Raw genomic sequence first — 21,483 nt, forward strand, 5'->3', positions numbered from 1 at the left:
TACAGTGAAAGACGATTGAAATTAGTGAGAATAAAACTACTCTCCCACCGTACTCCCATCCCCAGGAGTTAATTACAGTTTTTAATTAGCCAAGTTTAAAAGACTATAAAAGGTTGAAACTTGTTTGCACGTCGCAGGGCTATTGAAACTTGTAACGTAACAACAAGGGGCTCTCACGGCGAAGGGACTCCTGTTTAATATCAAGGGATTACCAGTTCATTAATGCACGGTCATGCATCTGAAGGGACGTCAGGGTTTTATTTGAGTTTGAGAAATTCATTTAAGTTTGTGATTGGCGCGGTATGCACTTGATAACTTGATAAATTAAAAGAGATTGTCAGTGATGGTTTTTTTAGTGTCGTATTTTCTAGAGAGCATAAACATACATATAACCTACTTAAAAAAAATTATATAATTTTTATAAAATACGTTGATTAATAATAAAATTAAAACATATTGCTTTTTATGAAGTAAATTGTAGTTACTGACTGTTTAAAGTATTACACATATTACTTTGTTCTTGATATGTACACATATGATACGCCAAGTAAAGATTTGTTAATGTCTGTGGTCAAAATTAAAATCGTTATATCATATTCTATGATAGCTATAGTTAGTATTCAATGTTTGTGCTTTATGTGCTATGTCGATCTAAGTGAGGGACGGCTAGCTATGGACACTATAAACTACTACCTAATATGACTTGAGTTATAACCTCCTTGTATCATCTTATAAAGGGAATAAATATCTGTCATCTCTGACCCGATGTCACTTCACTTCAACTTTCGAGCTTAAATCTATCGTCAACATAGTCATATAAAAACTCTATATGTAATAATAAACAGCATTATCTTTAAACGTTAACGTCTCCTAGAACCGAACCTCCATTCAATTTCATCATACAAAATTGAATTCTAAGCGTTCCCGTCGTAAACTATTTACAATATGGCTGTTATAAGTGAACCCCATTTCCGAAATATGCACGTACTCTTACGATTATGTCGATATTTTAAAAAGCTGAATCGAAAATCGCTAGATATTCTGCTCCTCGTGATAATAAACTGTGAGGAAATTTTAATTTTTTTTTTTTAATAATATTATAAAATTCTATGAGGTAGAAAATAAAATCAGAACTAGAAGAATTTAATATTTATCAAATTCTTGCGAATTTATCATCCCGAAATTATAAAACGTAAAACATTCCCGAAACGTCTACTGAATATTTTACATTCGGTACTTTATTTATATTAAATTGAGAAAAAAAAACTTTTCAAATTTCGAGCAGAGAATATGTTAATCCTGAACTAATTGGGCTCTTTGCCCCTTTTATGTCATCTTGGCTCAAGGTTCATTACTACTGGATCAACAAAAGAGCTTTTGATTAATTTCTTGAGCCGTGTGTGAATCTTATGACGTCACTAGTTATTTTATCTGACGAATTTAATTCTTTGGGAAACGGAAAACATTTTATCGATTTACAGACTTCAAATATCGAAGACTCGATAAAAAAATTGTTAATTCTAATATGTTATATTAAACGTAAAATACATTGAGGTATTCAGTAAGGTGGACTGTTATTACGTGAAGCCAGCGTCTCAAGGTGTTCTGAATAATTGAAATTGAGAAGATTCATTTTGAATTTTAACATCTGCATTAATTGGATCCGGCGGGTTGAAATTATAGTGATCAAGACTTTTGGTATAGGTGTGTCAAATTGTATTACTTTAAGAAAATAATTTATCGTATGATTTTTTTTTTTAACTAATTAAATCTTAGTACCGATGGTTTTCTTAAACTTAGAATTATCTCAGCCCTGTAGACTTTACATAAAATCAAAAATATCAATTAAAAGACTTGCTTCATAACTTAAAACACGTGTTATTAAATATAAGAAGAAAATTTTAAATATAACAGATTATATAAGCTACAAATTCTAATACAATGTCATATTTTATGTAGTATAATTATGTATAACATGACACTCGGTATTCAAAACGCCAGCATCAGATGCAAGTATTAAGGTGGATGCTGATATTCACAATGAAAGTTCGTTATCTTTTAGCCCGCGGTTACGTCTGCGGTTTGACAATCCGATGGCTGGAAGCGACTGGAAAACTCAAGTTTCCTCCGCTGTATTTGTACCGTTTGGCATGTCTTTTTATATCTCGCATTAATGCAGAATACGGTTTAAATTTTAACAAGTAGGAAGGCGGTGTTAGAATATTATATATTATGAATATTACATAACGTATTAAATACATTTTAGTTGGCTAAGAGAAATAAAACAGTTGAGGAATGTAGGAGTTTAATAAAAAGGCACTCGTATTAATTAAAATATTTCTTGAAATAAAATGTGTATTTATTTTCAAAGAAATTCGTTTAATTTAATTTAAAGGTGAAATATTGTATAAACTAAAGAGACGTGGGGACAAGTTTGAGAGGAAACTTTGTTAGATTTCAATTAACTTTTCATTTTCATTGAGTAAGTTAGTTCAATCTATTTAAAAGCAACTGGTATTGCTTTTTTCATAATAAAAATACAAAATACCGTCTGTGCGTCAAACTTCTGTATACGATTACAAGTTTTAGTATCAATGAAAGAATTTATTTGAGAATTAATTATTATTAGACTTTATTTTAATTAACTTTGTAATTTTGGTGTAAAAAGGTTTTACATGAGTTAAAATAAAATCCTCATTTCATTAATTATTAATATTTCTTATAAATGAAATTATTTTTGATTATTTGTTAATGTAATTAGACTTGATAAAATTGTTGTGTTATATTATTCGACTACTTACGTCCAAGGAATAAAATATTAAAACTACTGTTTACATAAATATACATTAAGTACTAATTTTTATATAATATTCGCTAAATGATTGTTTTTCTGTATTAGATTAGGAAAATTATAATCAGATAACAATACGAAATGCTATGAACATCAAACATCATGTCGATTATGTTATATACATAGTTACATCAAGTAATATGAGGAGCGACACCAGATCTATGATTCGTTACGCTTTATTCATCTCAATATTTTAGGGGAAACGTAACAGGGTGACTTCAAACGTCAAACGTCTTCAACAGTTATCCGACAGGGCACGTTTTCCTGTAGAGGGCTCGCGTTGGAATTTTTAATTCAATTATGATAGCAATCTTGTTTAATGACCGTCTCTTGTAGGACGTTTTATGTCACCCTCGCTTGTGCTATGGCCTGTGCTAAATGATTCTGTAACATGGCATCGTGTTTTTGTTTTTAAGTTTATTTCTATTAGAATTAAATCTTTATTTTAAGTAACTGAACCAACATTGTTTATATAAGTATGAAACTAATTGTTTATTTATTTCAGCATCAGCTTAGGGTGTGTCTTTTTTTGTATAATTAAATAAAAATGTGTATTATGACACGTGAAATATCAATTGCCAATTAAGTTGTTAATTGAGACACATGTTTTTAGAATCAGCCACGATTCATGTTCAGATTAACAATAAAAAAAAAACAACAAGAGCGAGAAATCCCAATAAACGAAATTAAATTTGGGAGTAAAACTTGCTTTTTACGTGGGATCGTTGGAAAAATTTCATGGCGATAAATTTATCAGAGAGGCCAAAAAGTTTCATGTTAATTCAATCAAACGGCCGGCCTGGCTTATATTTGATGAAGAGAAATATCCTGAACGGTTTTTTTTTAATAATATAAAATCCACGTTTCACTGATCAGCTTTTGACCAAGTTAGAGCCTCTAATGACGGGCCTGATTTATGTAACGATGTTATCAGAAATCTGTTAAAAATTTTATTTCCGTTTTTACACAATTTTCTAACCATCGGTCATTTCAAACCGCAAACTCAAATGGATTCATTAATGTATTCAATACTTTTATCGTATTCATATCAAGACCATTTTTTCATCATTGTCCTCTTTTAAATATTACCAATAGTTTTTAAAATTACAAAAAGGCAGTACTTGTTTTTTTACTGTCAAAAAATGCAATATAATATTAATTTACTTAAGATAGTGTTATATAAAATAAATATTATGTATAAAAATATATATATTTTACAAAATTTAATTTAATAAAATTATTATTTGTGTATTTATATCGTGATATCTTTAAATTTCTTACCTTATTAATAATTAAGAACTCATGACAACATTCAGTCTAGAACATTGTACACATTGGCGTCTTCACTTTAATCGGTAATTATGAAACCTCTCTGAACTTAAGGCTTAACAATACACTGAGTCTAAAATGCTTTTATCTTAATAGCAACCCCCATGAAAATCTTAACCTATTTGCCATAACAAAATCTTTGTTACGCTAACCTTCTCGGAATTCGGAACATCAATTTGAGATACATAAAGCTGCAAATATAATTTTATTTACTTTAATTTTCACTTTCTAAATAATAAAAGAGTTCTTGCCTCTTTTCTATTAAAGAATTTAGATTAAAAACATATTTCTCAGTCTGAATAAAAATGGGTATTGTTCCGTGCGTTATTCCTGACGGTTAATTTGCACATTAACAAAGTAAAAAAAAACTTCGGTACGCAAACGAGACGCGAACAAAAGGCTTCTATATTTTGAGATGAATGTGCCCCAGTAATGACATTCCTTTAAAGGGCGTTTTACGTCCTATTTAACTTTACGTTCTTCGTCTATTCCATTATTCTTTGACCTATATAAAATAAAAATAAAAATGATGTTCTTTACCTTTGTTTCTCTAACTGGACGTCATTACAATATCGCCATATATCAAGAGTGAGCGTGTTTTTTTTAGCTCCTATTTAAAAGGCCCGTTACGAATGTTGAAGGTCATTTTAAAAGAGGTTTACTTGTAATGGTCCAGTCGACCGTATAGAATAGCTAACACGCGCCATCACTTACAAGGCGACGTAATGCAACCAAGATTGCCTGTCTACGATATTTTACTATGATGGAAATTCGGCTTCTACCATCGTGTGGGAAACTTTCATTTTAAAGTTCAATGAATAGTGGATGATGTTGCGGAATGTTTTATGAGTTGTGCAACATGTACAGTTCCAAGAGTTATTGAACTTTTTTCATTATACATGTATATTTTTTATTCTCAATACGTTTGAAAAATCAATGCAAGAATGAATTCTATTCCAAAAGCTCAATTTTATTTTTATAATGTATAAAGTCTATATCGCAAAACATATTTTTTTTACTATCAATATAATTTCTACAATTCTTGCATATGTTAATATAATTTCCACCGAAACTAAGCAATTGATGTATTTTTTTAATCTTTTGAAAGCTATTAAATGATTTTGTTGTTTAAATGAATGCAAAGTACTAGTTGTAAATAATTTTCAAACTTATTTGCTTTAATACTACTTTATAGACTGATAAATAAACGCCTCAAAATATTTTATAACAGGTGAATAGATCACAGCTTCCAATTTGCGAAAAATACCGTGACTAAGTTACATTAACGTGGGCCGATTGGTTCCTCGCCGTGGATCGAAACCTTGAAATTAGCAAATTTGAAGGAACATTTTTTTGGTATCTCTTCCCACTGAACATTATCTGTTCATTTAAATTAAGAAAAGATTCTTTTGTATCTTAAAGGTCACCTCCTTCTAGTTTTCTTAAGATTTGCGTTCTAGTGAAGATTTGTGTGTACAGAACTTAAAACTTCTCCTAGAATATTAAAGTTACTTTTAAGTTAGTTTTCATTCAACGATCACACCTGGATACATTTAATGTTAACACACATATTTGTCCAAACGGTACTGAAATTCGTTCACAACTTAAAACATCAAATGTTTAACGAAACCGCCAATTTTTAGGAAATTTGTTTATATTATCAAAACATTTCACATACATCAGTTTAACGTAGAGAATAATAAAACTTCAGTTCAACAACAATTAGTATTCAAGGGTTGGGAGCATCCGTGGAATATTAAACGACATTCGTGACAGGATTCGTGCTAAAACGTCACACGCTCGCGAAACTCCCAATGTTGTGGAATAGCTAATATGTTGAATAAATGTTATATATAATAACTATACTCCAGAAAAAAAAAACATCTGTGCCAGTCAGAATCTCAAACCGTAGCCGCAGTACAATATAACTTTATAGTTACATTTTTAATAAAATCTTGACAAAATATTTAAGAGAAACCGCTCGCTTCATGTTCACGAGAGTGCTGGTTCGAAACCTGGCAAGTACCAAAGTGATTATTTCCGACTTATATGTACTTTTCACGAGTATTTAGATACCACTTACAGGCGTTAAAGGAAAACATCGTTGGAAAAACCGGGATTTTCAAATTATAAGTTTAAATTCGCCAATCCACCTTGAGCAAGCGTGGTGATTACTGCTCTAACCTTCTCTACGTGAGAAGAAGCCTTTGCCCAGCAGGGGAACACGTAGACTCGTAATGATGATGAGTTATATATATATAATATATATAACCTCTGTTTCGAATAAAAAGACAATAATAATGGGACGTGTAGGTTACCATAGAATATAAAATATTTTTCTATCTATCTATAATAAGAGCAGGGGGACAGGAGATACTCTACTGCTAAGCTACTTACAAGTATAAGAAAAAGTTGCGTCGGAAGCGAAGTAAAGTATGAGTAATCCGATAAATAAATTCTAAGCTAGGTTATTTAGGTCTTAGAGTTAAGCTGATTATACACGGGAGCGGTCGAAGCTCAACGAGAGGGAGAACTGAAGAAGTAGTAACAAAATGAAAGACTATTTAAATATTTACCCGTAGCAAAATCTACATTACAATACTATAAAAAATTGTGTATTGTGTCATATAATAAATTATTATTTCAATAACAACAGGGTCATCGGAAAATCATTATCACAGAGTAATTAAGTGGCTGCAAGCCACAGGCATGCCTGTGTTCGACATAACATAATTTAATACTGCATATTGTTATAGCCAGAACATAATCTATGAATATTGATTTTAACCCTCTCACCGTTTTTACATTTTTTATATTATGCGAACATTTTTATAACTTAACGTAAAATAACAGGGATTATTTGAATATTTTCTATACATATCATTAGTTCTGATATTTTTTTAGGTGTATGAAAATAATCTGTATTATTTGAACACATATTATACATGCAACCAAATAACTTGATACATAAAATTTTACTATTAAGTAAAACTAAATCACAGAACAAAAAATATAAATACATAACAAATCACATTTAGTGAAACCTTTAGCTTACTGATATTCAAATAATAATATATTTTTATAGGTAGAATATAGGATAGTACATATAAATTCAAAATGGCCGATAATGTAAAGAGAAATGCAGTATTGTTACATTTAGCGTGTGTGGAACGTTTCTGACGATTTCACTGTATAGTGCGACCCAATGGATAAAGAGCTAACGCACACGACCAATACATGAAATAAAAAGAAATGATTGCTTTTATTGTTATCGTTTATAGAAACAAAATGTTTATTCTCTCTAAGTATATAAAAACTACGAAAAGAAACACTAAAATTTTAAATATTTTCAATTGTTTAAGCATGATATGAATGCTTTAAAAATCAATTGTTAATAATTCTGGAATAATCAATATGAGGTATTGTAAATTAAACCAGCGTTATTTGTACAGGGTGTGCGTTTTGCGAGGTATGAGGCAGTTATATGAAACGACAGACAGCATAGCTATCCCATTTGCAGTATCTTTAACTGTATTGGCAGCGATTTCACACTCCGAGGTTAACAGAGCCCAGAATAAAACCGAATCAGTTGCATTTACTTTAATATAATATTATTCTATGCGTTATAAAATTTTATTAATTTCAGAGTTAATTTTTGGTAATAGGAATCGACAAGAATTATTTATTTCTATGATTTATGATTACCGGAAACTATATTTTATGTATAGTTTAGATTAAAATATTTGTAGTCACTATTTGGGACCGGCTGATTTATCGCCACCAAAATGCCTGTACTTTAGTGATGTATGGGCCTTTTGAGATTAGCATAGAACAAACATATTTAGAAGCTGCCAATATTATAGCAATAAAGTTATTATTACGACATAATATACATACTTCCACGTTTTAATACAAGTCGTTTACATTTTTTAATATAAATAGGGCGTATTGAATAATGATTATTTGTCAAAACAATATTATTAATATAACAATAGATTTCATGTAGTGTCAAAAGTCATATGTAGCTATGTAATCAAGAAAAAATAAATTGTTACTGTATTTGCCAAAGGGACGATTATGAGCTTCTAACTAAGCTTAAAAATAAATGGGATAAGCCACACATGAAAAATCTCGAATAGCTTTTTTATTATTTATTTGTTTGCAGAAGACCTGTTACAGTTTCCTACTCTGTGCTACACGTGGAAAGTAGCAAAGGTGCGATTTGTAAAAGCCAAGCGCTACAATCTCTATGCACCCGGGAACAAAAGGATGCCGGGGAAAATTTGACTAATATGTATTGCATTTCATGTTAAAAGCAACGCCTTTATGTTGAAAGCTATCTCTGAAATTTAAATGAATTCGAATTTGGAAAACTTTGGTTTTTTTTCTCTTTCTTAGATCATATGCGTATGCAGTCATGCCAGTTTTATAATTTACGATTGTAGTAAAACAATTTCAGTATTGAAGTAGTGATTTTCTTTACCCAAGAATTATTTGTTTTCACTCATAATATTTTGCTGATGAATAAGCGATCGGTAATTTAATATACCTATTCAAGGCAAATCATCGTCTAATACATAATGCAAACAGTACGTATCCTTAAATCTTCAGAATTGTATCTTCTTAACAATAAACGGGAAATAAAATATGCACTCATGAGATGAATTGCCCTTACCCGGACGGGATTTCAAACGGAGTCGTGTTTCAGTTGAAATAGAACATTTGATATGAATTTTTTAGACAACCTCATGACCATAAAACAATTTAAGATGAAACATTCTAACTCATTCTCCAGCTGAAAGTCTGGTTTAACTGAAATTTAAAGCGATACTTTTAGGCTTGCACAAGATGGAAGCCCTTACTTTCCGCTAGACAATTCAGTGGAAGCAATAATGATTCCGATTCCCAGTCGATTAGTTGTAAGCAAACAGCACAGCTGTTGACAGTCGTTAAACTTTATAAATTGGCCCAAACGACGCTTACAACTTTACTTCGCTTAATTAAAAGTTTCTCCATCGAGATTCACGGTTCTTGAATTCGAGTTATCAATCAATTATTGCTACGGTCATTTTTTTTTTACAATATATATTAATAAAATACCACACAAAATCCTCAATCATTAGTCCAAAGTGTACATAAATGAGGTTCTATGTCATTAACAAAAACATATTGAACAGGGAGTGTCTTATCTGTTACGTCTTCTGGAAGGATGGTTTTTATAGTATATCTTGGGTCTGACGTATGATTAGATACGACTCGCTGAATACGCACTAATGGAGGGGTTTATGAGATTACTTTCGCTTCGGTGTTTTAAACGTTGTTAAATTCAGTGAAGATCATATTTACTTAGAGTATTTCACGGTTAGTATCGTAATTTCAAAAATATTTTGAAATAGATATAATTCGTTTTTATGTTTTAATAGCTTTCAAAATTAGAAAATATAATATATAATATATTGATTCTCACTAGGGTATTATACAGAACAGTAAGAAGTTAACAATTGTAATATTTAAAAAGCTAGTGCAGCCATAGCTCGAGACAACCCGCAGTCCTCACCCCAAAAAATAATGAAAAATGGATCAGTCATCTATCATAAACTCTTTCCCGCGACTTCCAGAAACGCAAAAACTTACCAAGAACGTGAATAATGTCAAGCGAAATTAAATCCCAGAGCAATAAAGAACAGATGACGTTAGAACTTCTACATTTTAGGTAGCTACTGTGAATTTGAATCGACAACTTTACTTTTTGAAATTTCGTCTTACATACTATATACAGAATATTAAAAGACTTTTCATTGTTATTTATATTAAAACTTAATTTAGTGCATAATATTTCGAAGCAATAGATATTTATTTTATACTTTATTCTTTCGATTCTAGGGTCTTATAATAAAAATGTAATCTAGCCATCGAACTAAACTAAGTGGAAGATATCAACCCGCTATCAATTGATATGATATCAAACAGGACATCTTTCTATTACGGGATTCAATGATTTTATATGTCCTTTATTATATACTGATTATATTCTATATAAACAAAGATAGTGTTATTGTAATTGAATTGAATAGTATACGTGTAATAAAACTGTATATACTCTTTACTTTCTATTTAAAAAGTCATTAAATTGTCATAATTACAACAAACAGCATTTTTTTTTCAAAATATTTTTTTTTTGTTGTTTTTGAATGCTCAAATAACGTTCATAAGTGACTAGTACTTTCAGTTATGAACAATTAAAATAATACTTCAATTTTGAACAGCCTTTCTCAAACTGACAATAAAAAGTTAAACTAGTATTTAATGTATAGTAATAAAAATTCCTTAATTATCATTTAAAAAAGACTCGCAGAAAAAGAAGATAATAACTCTAATATACAACAGGTGAGGGTGAATTTTACTTCAGATATCAAAGACTAAATTGAATTTAATAAAACTTGCTTTGGTTTAAACCTCGTGTACATAATAGAAATATAGAAAAATCTCTATACTTACTGTAAAATCAATTTTATTATAGTTATCTGATAACAGTAACCAAAACAAAAAATACGAATAATCTGTTTATAAGAATTATAACATTAATTTTGTTTTTTGAAATTTTCTTCTATAGAAAACGTTATCATATAGACGAACAAATAAGTAACGTACAAAATGACTTCCTAGCTGAGCGTGATAAGTTTAATATTATTAAAAACTAATTTAAAGCCATTCCACACTTTAAAGCAATTTTTTTTTTTAAATAAAGTCCACAATTACATACAATTTACGTATTTTTTTACATCAAAACAAACTTTATGAACTAAGATGGCGTAAATTCTGGTCAAAAAATTCGTTAGACATTTGTGACTCAAAGATTAAGTTCCTTCCAAAATTAAGCTTAAATTAAATTCAAATAAATTAAATATGTGCAATAATGCTAAAGTCTATATCGCTTGAGATAGAACTGAATATTTTTTAAAGCTCGCGTCTCATACTTCGACTGTATGGTATTTAATATCAAAGTAATCTCACCTTATCTCTGAGCATGTCTCTGACCCTGGTGGCCTGATGCCGGCTGCGATGCAACTCCAGCTGAAGTTCCAAGCATCTCTCCTGCCAATTGACATCCGCCTCAGCGACCGCCAGCTCATACTCAAGCTCGTCCAACCGGGACGAATGTCCGAAAGGCCTAATAAGATTACAAAACGGTAAAACAACTGAATGTTTTTATTTAACTTAAACTATTTAATATATGGCCTTCTTATGTAGAAGAGAACAATAGTCTTGAAAAAAGACATTTTTTTCAGATTTGCCCGTAATCAAGGATGCCGCAAAGTAACCGAAACGTAGTAAAATCGCGTAGTAAATCCGAAAATATTAGTTTTATTTCAATGAATACTGGCGAAAGTCTTATATCTCATTAAACAATTGTCTTATTAAATAGTTAAATATTTAAACGTGAATGTATATATTGTGTGTACAGTCAGTATATACAGAATTTTAGTTGTTAACGGATATGTGAAATTTATATATGGCAACACCGAATTATTAAATAAATATTGATGCAGTGAGTCCAACGAGGTTTATGTATTCGATGATTAGATGATATTGACCTCCTCATAATGCAATTTATAGTGCAATAATAATTTGTGTTATGTAGCTATATTCGGTTCAACCAATTATTGGGACGGAGTTCAAATACATGACGTCATAAATTATACTGAATTATAATATTCTCGACAAACATTCACAGTCACCGGATTAGTGATCCGATTTAACCAAAATTTGATATTTGGTAACTAGGAAATTGGAAGCGACTTAATCCTTCAATTTGTGAACGTTGTCACGGAAATTCTCAGAATGAATATTTGAAACATGTTGGCTGAATATTTTGTACTATCGTCTATTTAGTCGTAACATATTTTTTTTTTATAATCAAACACTGATCACATTATTATTACATCACTTAAAACCATAAACAAATTACCACATCAATATAGTATTAAGCTCATTCAATTTAAGTAACCCCTATTTAAAAAACACGTCACATTTTTTTAACAACGATATAACTTTATACGACAATAACCGGGCTCATAGTCAATTACAAAAAGAATAGTTGTTTAAATTTGCTCGGAGGCACATTTTATGTCTGTAGAGAATATTCTGTTAAATTTCCTATCATGGTCGCAAATATATTTCAGTAATAAATCGTTCGAATTATCTCAAATCAATTCAGCAAACAAAAGCTTCAACATCATTAATTCTCTATAAATATACTCGTTAAATATCACTCGTAAAATAAATTAAGTAAATACTAATAACTCTGCGTACGTCCCAGTAACATTTTAACCGATTGTGTATATAAAATTAAAACGGACATAATTTCAAAAGCTTTTCAATTAATACATCGATTACTTTTAATGATAATTATATTCTGATAAGTATCGCTTAGATTTATATTGACAGAAAAATAAATACGGGAAACCTAAATTGACAGAACTATTCTTAATATAACATTTTTATCTGACATAATTTTACTAGAGTTTCTCGCAATACTAAAATGCGATATCTCTGTACGATCTTTGGTTCAATTAACTTGCAGCGTTCAAAAGTACTGCTAATGACGTAGCTACTATAGCGTGACATGTAATTAGTGTAAATAATACTAGAAGATTCGCTCAGTGAATATTATAATGGGTTTTTATATTTAAAAAGAGTGAGATGTGTTTTAGTCACTTATTTGAAGGATGTTTTAAATTTCTTACCTAGGAGGTGGTGGTGGGGGTTCTCTAGCGCGCCTCGGTAACAACCTGGGACTGTTCGGCGTACTAACCGATTGTCCCGCGCCGCTATGATCCATAAACCTAGACAACGGGTCGAATATCTGTGACAAACGGCGCGACCTCTCCTCCGACATAGTCACAACACAACACTAAACTACACTAAACTAAAACACTATCACATCACGAGTATCAAATGCACTATTTCGAACGGTCCGAACAATTTAAACTACGGAAGCTTTTATCGCAAGTTGACAGATGGCGCTGGATTCTAAGCGGGATTTGGCGCGCAATCTCGGACGCCATCTTGATTCCTCTGATCTTTTTCACAGTTTAATGTGGCATTCTATGTATAGAATTCTGAAAAAGAAAAAAGAGAAGTTAGGTGGGCAGGTGAGAAATTAGGCAAGGTGGCTCAATTAGTTCGTGTTTATGAGAGAGCGTTGAAATTAAATGTCATCGTAGCGAGCGATGACAAAATACCACTCCGACTGATTTTCCTGTGGAGTTTTGGTTCATAAACATTAAATAAAATGAGATACTTATAACGTTAATAACATTTTTATACTTACAATCTATTTATATAAAATAAATGGCATTAAAAACTTTTAAATAAACGTTTTGAACTATAAATAATTATTTAAAAAGCTAGCATGTCATTACGTAAACAAAATAAACAGTGTCTAATGCGGTTATAACCGTGTCAGTTTTTATTGCAACTAGCTATAAAAACTATTTTAGTTTTCAACTCGGTTCGTGTTTGATTTACGGCTCATTATGTATGTATTTCCGGAATCTAAATCATTAAACAAATCTTAACGTTTCACGAACAATTTAAACTTTCAAAGCGAAGATGAAACTTTAGACTCATTTGACGTTTTCTTCTTACAATTTATTTAAAATAAATATCGTATTACGATCGTTAAACTTTCAACATAATGAAGTTGTTATAATAGTTTGATGTTTGTTGTTTGTTAAGAAATATATATATATATATAGTATTTACATTTACTTGTTAATATTCATCACACGTAACGTAATATGTATGGATTAAAATAATTCAATTAACAGGATACGGATTAATGTGATGGAGGTCTTACCAGACGCAGGCGATTGATCCCATCATTATCAAGTTCATTGATTACAGCAACTTAATGCTTATCACATCACAGCCAGAGTGAAAAATTACTTTACGGGGTGGCAAATTAAAAGGTCACTGACCAGAAAATTGGCAAAGGACCGGAGAAGATACGTTGTGATTAATGTTATCAGGCCGTTATCAAGGACCCGCTAAAATTGGGGTCAACCCTTTTGTTGCTATTTTTATCTGTTACGAAATGTTGAAGACCGTTGAAAATTATTTGCAATTTCGTGTAAGGACTGAGATTTATCACACAAATATAAAGTTCCTCGCACAAGTTTCCATTTTGATTGTTAAGTAGATTGAATGAAACAAAGTAACAGACATCGGTAAATTCAAACGAATTTAAAAATTAAAATCTTTTCAAAAAACATTAAAAGTAGGTTAGAATTGTAATTCCGTAAGATATTGTGTGAAGTAACAACACTTAAGTCCCATTAAGAATGTTATGCATAACGTACTCATAATGAGCATCTTTGATACGCATTATACAAATATATTTCATAATTTCTTAGTTATTCATTATTATTCAGTCGCTTGTTTAAGAGAGAAGGATATTCCAATCTCTGACATTTAACAAACTGTTTGTTTCCAGCTTATATCAAACCACAAGCTTAGTCTTCTTTATGAGTTCACTAAAAACTTTCGCGGTTTTATTTAACCTGCCCATAAAAAAATACCACAAGTTAATTAATTGTTTGTTCCTTACTGGACTAATCAATAATAATTCTGTTCTATTTAGAGAAAAGAAAAGTATTTGAAGGCTTTAAAATGATAGCTGAAGTACTATATATACAACGTATAGTTTTGGCAAAGATCTTGTTATGGCTTCGTGCCAATGGGAACTTATGGTGTCACAGCTGTTCAGGGTTAAACTGGATTTGCAAGTACATTGACAGAGGTTGGTTGCACGTTGCACAGAACGACTTATACTGAAGAACCTTTATAACAAACCTGGACTTAGAAAAATCAACTTTAAATATTTCAAATATTGTACATAAGTTGAATCATATTTATAATTATAATTCACCATGTAACATTTGTTTTATACGTAATAAAGTCACTCTTTAAAATTGTTGATATGTCTAAAGCTCGTGGTGCAAGCAGGCATTTTTACAAGTGACACAAGTAACAGCGCTAATGACCGGCAATGCCTTGTTAGACCTTCGTCGCCCATCCATTAACTGACAGTGGGATCTTAGCAAAATCGATTAATATACGCAGACTAAGAGATATAGATTATGCCAATAAGATAATTTAAGAAAAGTCATAAAATACATGAAATAAACATAAGCTTTATCACCAGTACTTTTTATAGAAATGTTCAAATACACTTTGGCAACCGTATCCATTGCTAGTCGATTCTCTTTGTAAGGATCATATGGTGAGGTGGCTCTCGACAAACACACTAACAAGTGTAACAGGCACCTCGCATAAAAGCCAGTTAGCATTTCACACCGAATTCTATATCATATTTACAATTCTTTTAAATTAAGTACTATAAAATGCAATTAGTATGTGAAACAGAAGTTTTTACAGCATATTATTGTTAAAACAAAATTAACACAGAGTGTTGCAACTAAATATCACAACGTTAAAATGTTAACTAATATCTTTAAACAACTTCATTACCCTTTTCATGGCATAATTTTTCTTGATGGCAGTACAAAATGTTACTAAATACATCATACACAGATAAGGAATGTGAGTTCGAGTAAGGTTTTTGCACTCATTAGTGTGGTAACGAGTAAGCGATGAGTTTGCTCAGGAGCAGTGGCCCCGTTGGTTTCAACATACGGTCATTTCGAACATATGACGCTTTATTTACAAGCTTGTTTGTTGTCAAAATCATTTATATATTGGGACATAACTAAATCCTTTTCTATACCTACAAATATGACAGGTAAAATAAAATACTTTGATTTTGTATAAAAAAAAAGGTCAAAAAGGATTAGCTAATTGCCTGAAGTGGTTTCATCGGAAACTCTCAATGTTTCAGCGAACATTCCAAAGTATCACCCTAAATATCAAAGCCGATAAGGCTATCAGACTCAAATTGGGACCTCATTTTACTCTAAAGATCTATTACCCTAATTTCGTGGCATAAAGCTTATTTATTCGGCGTATCTTGGAAGGGGCTTTTACCTTCTGCATTTTCACGATAACGTGATTGACCTTATAAATACAAGCATTTTATAAAATATATTTTTTATGGTGATAAAAATGTTACAAACATAGATAATACTAGCAGCACTACAAAATATAAATCTAACATCTTATAAGTTTGTAATAAAAAAAAAACATTCAGACATTTTGATAATACAAAGAAATAAATTTAACGTAACAGTAAACAAAAGACGCTATTAAATTTTACAAAACATCAAATGGAAATTGTTATCTGTAATTGTTTTTCGTTTGAATAAAATGTAAGAAGTCAGCAAATTAATGAATACTTAATTAAATAATTATAATTACAATGTCAAATGTAAATTCAGTAAAAGGTTTCGGAACTCTGAATGTTATCGAAACACCCATATGTTTATTATGTTAGTGATGTGACAGCCCTTTATTTATTTAAAAAATAATTTGCAATTCTATAAAGGACATAAATAAATTGTGTTGATTTATGATTGAAGTTTCCGGAATAAAGTTCTTAAGTACACATTAATATCAAGAGAGATTATAATATTTTTATATATAATAGTCTCAATGTTTTATAATTTCTGAGCAGGTAATCACAGGAGACTATTTGAATACATTGACATCTAATACTATAAGATAAGCGGTAACCAATCCATTTGGCTTTGTGCCCGCTAGATACGTAGTCTTATGACACAATTCAGTCGGAATCTTATTTGAATCGGTAGTCAAATATTATTAAAACATATTGTATATTAATGCTGTATATGAAATGTAAAATTATATGTCATTTATGTTTCTTTAACTATATATGTTCAGTAGATATATTTTAACAGTGGGAAATTGCTTGAATAGCATTCCACTGTTTTGGTTTCAAAGTCTGCGGTCTTGTGGTTTGAAATTGTCTCACAATCAGATTCAAACTGAGACGTAGTTTTAAAGTGATTGATTGCATATTTTAACACAGTCAGAGCAAAAGTTTTATGATCAATTAAAAAAATAAGCTGCACTTAGGATTAAGCACTTCTACCCCATATTAATAGACAAAAATATTGATATAATAAACAGAATTAGTGCATCTTAACATAAAATATATTAATAATATAGTAAAATAAGTATCGAAAAAAATGAATATCGATATTTTTTTCCACATCACTGCCTTCTATCTCGCGCAGACAATAGCCGAGCCAAACGGCAGATTTTAATTACGAGAGCCGCCTGTAGGCTGCGTTATTCATTGTGCCTTTGTACTATGCCTATTTTGAGTTTCATGCCCATCTCCATATAAATAGGTAGGTTTGCAAACAAAAAGACCAAAACCGAGCATCACTTACCTTCTATTCACATTAAAATTCAAGGCAACATTTTTAAAGCAAAGCCAAAAATCTGAAATGTAACTCATGACATTAAAAAATTATAAAATGCAATAGAAAATCTTGGGAGACACTAAAAAAACTCAACGAACTGTGAATTTCCATTTCATGAACAGTTTTAAAATATCAAAAGGAAAAGTTCAAATTGCTTCTTAGAACTGCTCGTTGAAAACCTCAAATTTATACAATGCAAATAATGGAACCGGCGAATATTAACAGAAGCGTTGGAAAACGGAACAATAGTATTTCCAACTATTCCACCGAATAACCTCTATTTTGAAGTTCTTTGATTATATCCCATTTAGATATAGAGTGATGCAAGTGAGAACTTTAATTGAGTCTATGGTTGTATTATAAAGAAAAGTATAAAATAAGCAACAGCATAAAAGAGGATTGCTCTTAGTCTTTTATCTTTAACAGCTTTCAAAGTGAAAATATATTAGACAAAGAGAAACAAATATGTCGCAAAACTGAAAAATAGAATAAGGAAGAAGCGCTTTTAATCTTTAAAAAGGACGAAAAAAAGGAGAGAAATATACTAAAAGTATTCGTTCACCAATCCAATTAGCAGATTGGATCAACGTTACTTAGCAAATTCACAGCTGAACGTACGTAGACCTTAACATCATTTGGCGCATGTTTCGAAGCGTCAAGGATGAATTACTGAAGTGTCAAAAATGAAAGTTAACTTGGACATAATATATACAAAAAATAAAGTATAAATACGTAATGTAATGTGTATGTGAAGATATCGGTTTATGTTGGAATATTATATAGAATTATTTTACATTTGTTTTGCCTCTTTCCAAATAGCTGGTTAAAAATATTTCTATGAAACTTTTGATAAGTATTCCCTTAGTATGAAACAATTCAGACAGATATTCTGAACGTTGTTTGGTCACATGGAGGCTATATGAGTAGAAGCGATATTGAAACAGCCCTTCGGCTACGTTGAGTGCACATAGCATTGAATAGTTCTGGTAACAAGAAAGTAACTAAACCAAAATGATGAGAACGTGGTTCTACTATACGCATATTTATTATGTGTTATGTGAAATATTATGGACTTGTCTGGACTTGTCTGATCTTCATTGTCAATAACTTTTTTTCTAAATCAAATATAGTGAATTTTACATATGTACTTATGTACATGTGTACGTACAAAAATAGCATAAATACCTCTTGAAAATTAGGTTTTATATCAATTTGAAATAGGTAATGATTTCTGACTTGTATAGAAAAGGAAGCGGTGAACGAAACCCCTTGAAAGACATCCGACATATAATACAAATCCTTATAAATGCAGATATAAAAAGAAAAAGGAATCTCAAATATTTGGTTTGTACCATAAAAAAAATATTCTGTGTTGAAATTATTACTTACTGATATTATAAAAAAAAAAAAACAATCTGTGATTTAAAATAAGAATTCGTTTCAAAAAGTAAATAGTGACATTAAAATCTACTTTCAATATATAAAAAAATTTGAATATCTTAAACGGCCACACATTAGTTACACGCGATCGTAACTCATCGGTATAAATTCTTATACGAGCATTTTATTATAGTTTACTTGAAATTAGTCCGGTAAATAAAAGACAGGAAGCGGAACTAGGTCGAGGGGACCGTAATGTCGGCGGTTACAAAATCTTGTGATTTGTGACTAAGAACTGCCATCGAAACGGGATGTGTGGAACGGATTTCGTTCCTGTTAATTGTTTTTAAATAAATTCGACGAACATCTAAGGTTCAATGACATTCAGTCTATTAATATTAAATACGCGAACAAAACACTCCAAACGATTTGAGTAAAAATAAAAGATTATGTAGATAGATGTTTAAAAAACATTTGGAACATATTTAAGTTTTTATGTATCAAAATAAATTCCAAACATTAAGTATTATGTTCTCGTCCACGAGCAGACCGTGTGGAAATAATTAGTAGCACAAAATCATTACATTATATAAACTCTTTTAGACTGTTAATTTAAGTTATATAAGATACTTTAAAAGCACTTTAAATATCTTAGTTGTGAAGTCTCAATAAGACGGTTAGCTATCGTCAAGGGATGCATTTCAAACAGAGTTATAAAGTGAATTTACTATTAATAATAAATCAAGCACTCAAATGTTTCAGATATTCATAAAGGCTATGAAGCAGCAAATTATATTAATGGAATATTACAGTTTCTTTCCAACAACGCAGCGGTTGTAGGAAACCTTAAAATTTATGATCTATGTCAATGTTTCATCAAGAAAATCCCTAATATTCGGTAAAGAATATTTTCTTAGTATGTTTTTTTTTTGGATATCATTATCTGATGTAAATAATAATAGTCTTTATATTATAATTTTAACATAAAATTATTTTTGTTTTATGCACTGCATCAGTCAACAGTGCAGCACGCATCATCTACGTTACTACCATAGTGGTACAACTACAAGTCGAATGTCCTATCTTGAATTTCTTCAATGTTTTTTTTTGTGTAGATAAAATAACCGTCATATTTATGAATAATTATTTTATCTGAAACTATACTGAGAGCTTTAAAGCAAAACAAATAGATGTGTTATATACCTATGTACGTATTTCAAGATGCGTCTTGAAGAAAAATTAAGACTAGTATGAAACAAACGATTGACAAATGAAAAACTTTTGTACTGTCTGTTCTGAGTTTCGTGAACAAATTTCGTATGGACACGTAGCTGTTTGAATACAGTTTTATGGACAAATATATAGTGTTTGTTTTAGTAGATTAATTCTAAATGTTGTTTTTGCTACGGACATCAAAGTTATATGACCCTTTTTAATTGTTATGGCTCGAATGCTAGTAGATTTGTATGGGAATTAATTGCCGGATGTTCATGATTTATATATGTTATATGAATTTGATATAGTCAGTGGATAATTATTTTAAAACTCATTATTATTGCTAAAATTAATTATTATGTGAGATATTAATACATAGAAGCCGTTAAGATTTAGATTCATTTACGATTTTAATGGTCTGAAACCACTTTCCTTCTTCAGGATACCAATAAATATACGTTTTGATTTCGATAGTGTTGTTCAACTCACCTGCTTTTCGTTTCGATTAGGTTGTTAATTAAGTAAAGAACTTTGACTGATTAGATAATATAACAGTAAAAAAGCTCATCGAACAACGATTATGATTTCAATTTTTAATTTTAACATTTAACAATAGATGATTTGAGTGTCGTTTTTGTATGGTCTTGACAGCAGTATAGAATACACGGGAGATATTATTTTCACCTTTTATTTGAAACGGAAGAATTTATTTCCCCTAATTGTAAGAATAAATTATAACTAAACTTACAAAGAATTTCTACATAAAATATCTTACTCTAAACATCACTTCTATTCTATTTCTTCATAATGAATAAGTTTTTTATTCAATAAAAAATCCAAGAGATAAAGACCCATCAGATGTCTTTTTGATATAAATTTTTTAGTGATTATTTTAATGAGAACTTTCCCTTTGAAGTTAAATAGAATAATTTACTTAGCGTCCAATAAAGAGGGAACGGACACGACCGCTTTCATTGCTTTAATGGCGGGTAGTAAAAAATGATAATAATTTAATAATTACATATGAACTATAGAAACATTTAAATTCAATACTTGACAGGTAAAATTTATTTATAAAATTATGATCGAATTTGAATTAAGAACTGTCAAAGTGCGAGGTGAAATAAAAGCAAAACAAAACAGAACTAAAGTAAAAAAAAAAAAAACTTAATGAAAGTAAACAAAGGAAACCTTCTTAGTTTTTATGTTTAAAGGGAATTGTTCTAAGGCTCTATAAATCGCTGTTTCACGGGCCACTTAACGAAGGAACTGAAAAACTTATCTAACTGTAGTATTGCG

At 30.3% G+C, this 21,483-nt stretch overlaps 1 protein-coding gene across 6 annotated transcripts in view; it reads right to left on the minus strand.

Moving 5' to 3' along the window:
* The window catches only part of LOC116770994 (uncharacterized protein CG43867), a 165,057-nt gene that overhangs the window by 109,161 nt on the left and 34,413 nt on the right, over positions 1-21,483 (minus strand). For all 6 annotated transcript variants that reach the window (XM_061520867.1, XM_061520868.1, XM_032662690.2 and 3 more), the window contains exons 2-3: positions 12,928-13,302; positions 11,195-11,351 (exon numbers count right to left, since the gene is read on the minus strand). In XM_061520867.1, coding sequence (XP_061376851.1) covers positions 11,195-11,351; positions 12,928-13,079 — 309 coding nt within the window. In that variant the 5' untranslated portion in view covers positions 13,080-13,302. The remainder of the gene's footprint in view (positions 1-11,194; positions 11,352-12,927; positions 13,303-21,483) is intronic.

Source organism: Danaus plexippus, chromosome 7 (assembly GCF_018135715.1).
Source record: "Danaus plexippus chromosome 7, MEX_DaPlex, whole genome shotgun sequence".
Lineage (NCBI taxonomy): Eukaryota > Metazoa > Arthropoda > Insecta > Lepidoptera > Nymphalidae > Danaus > Danaus plexippus.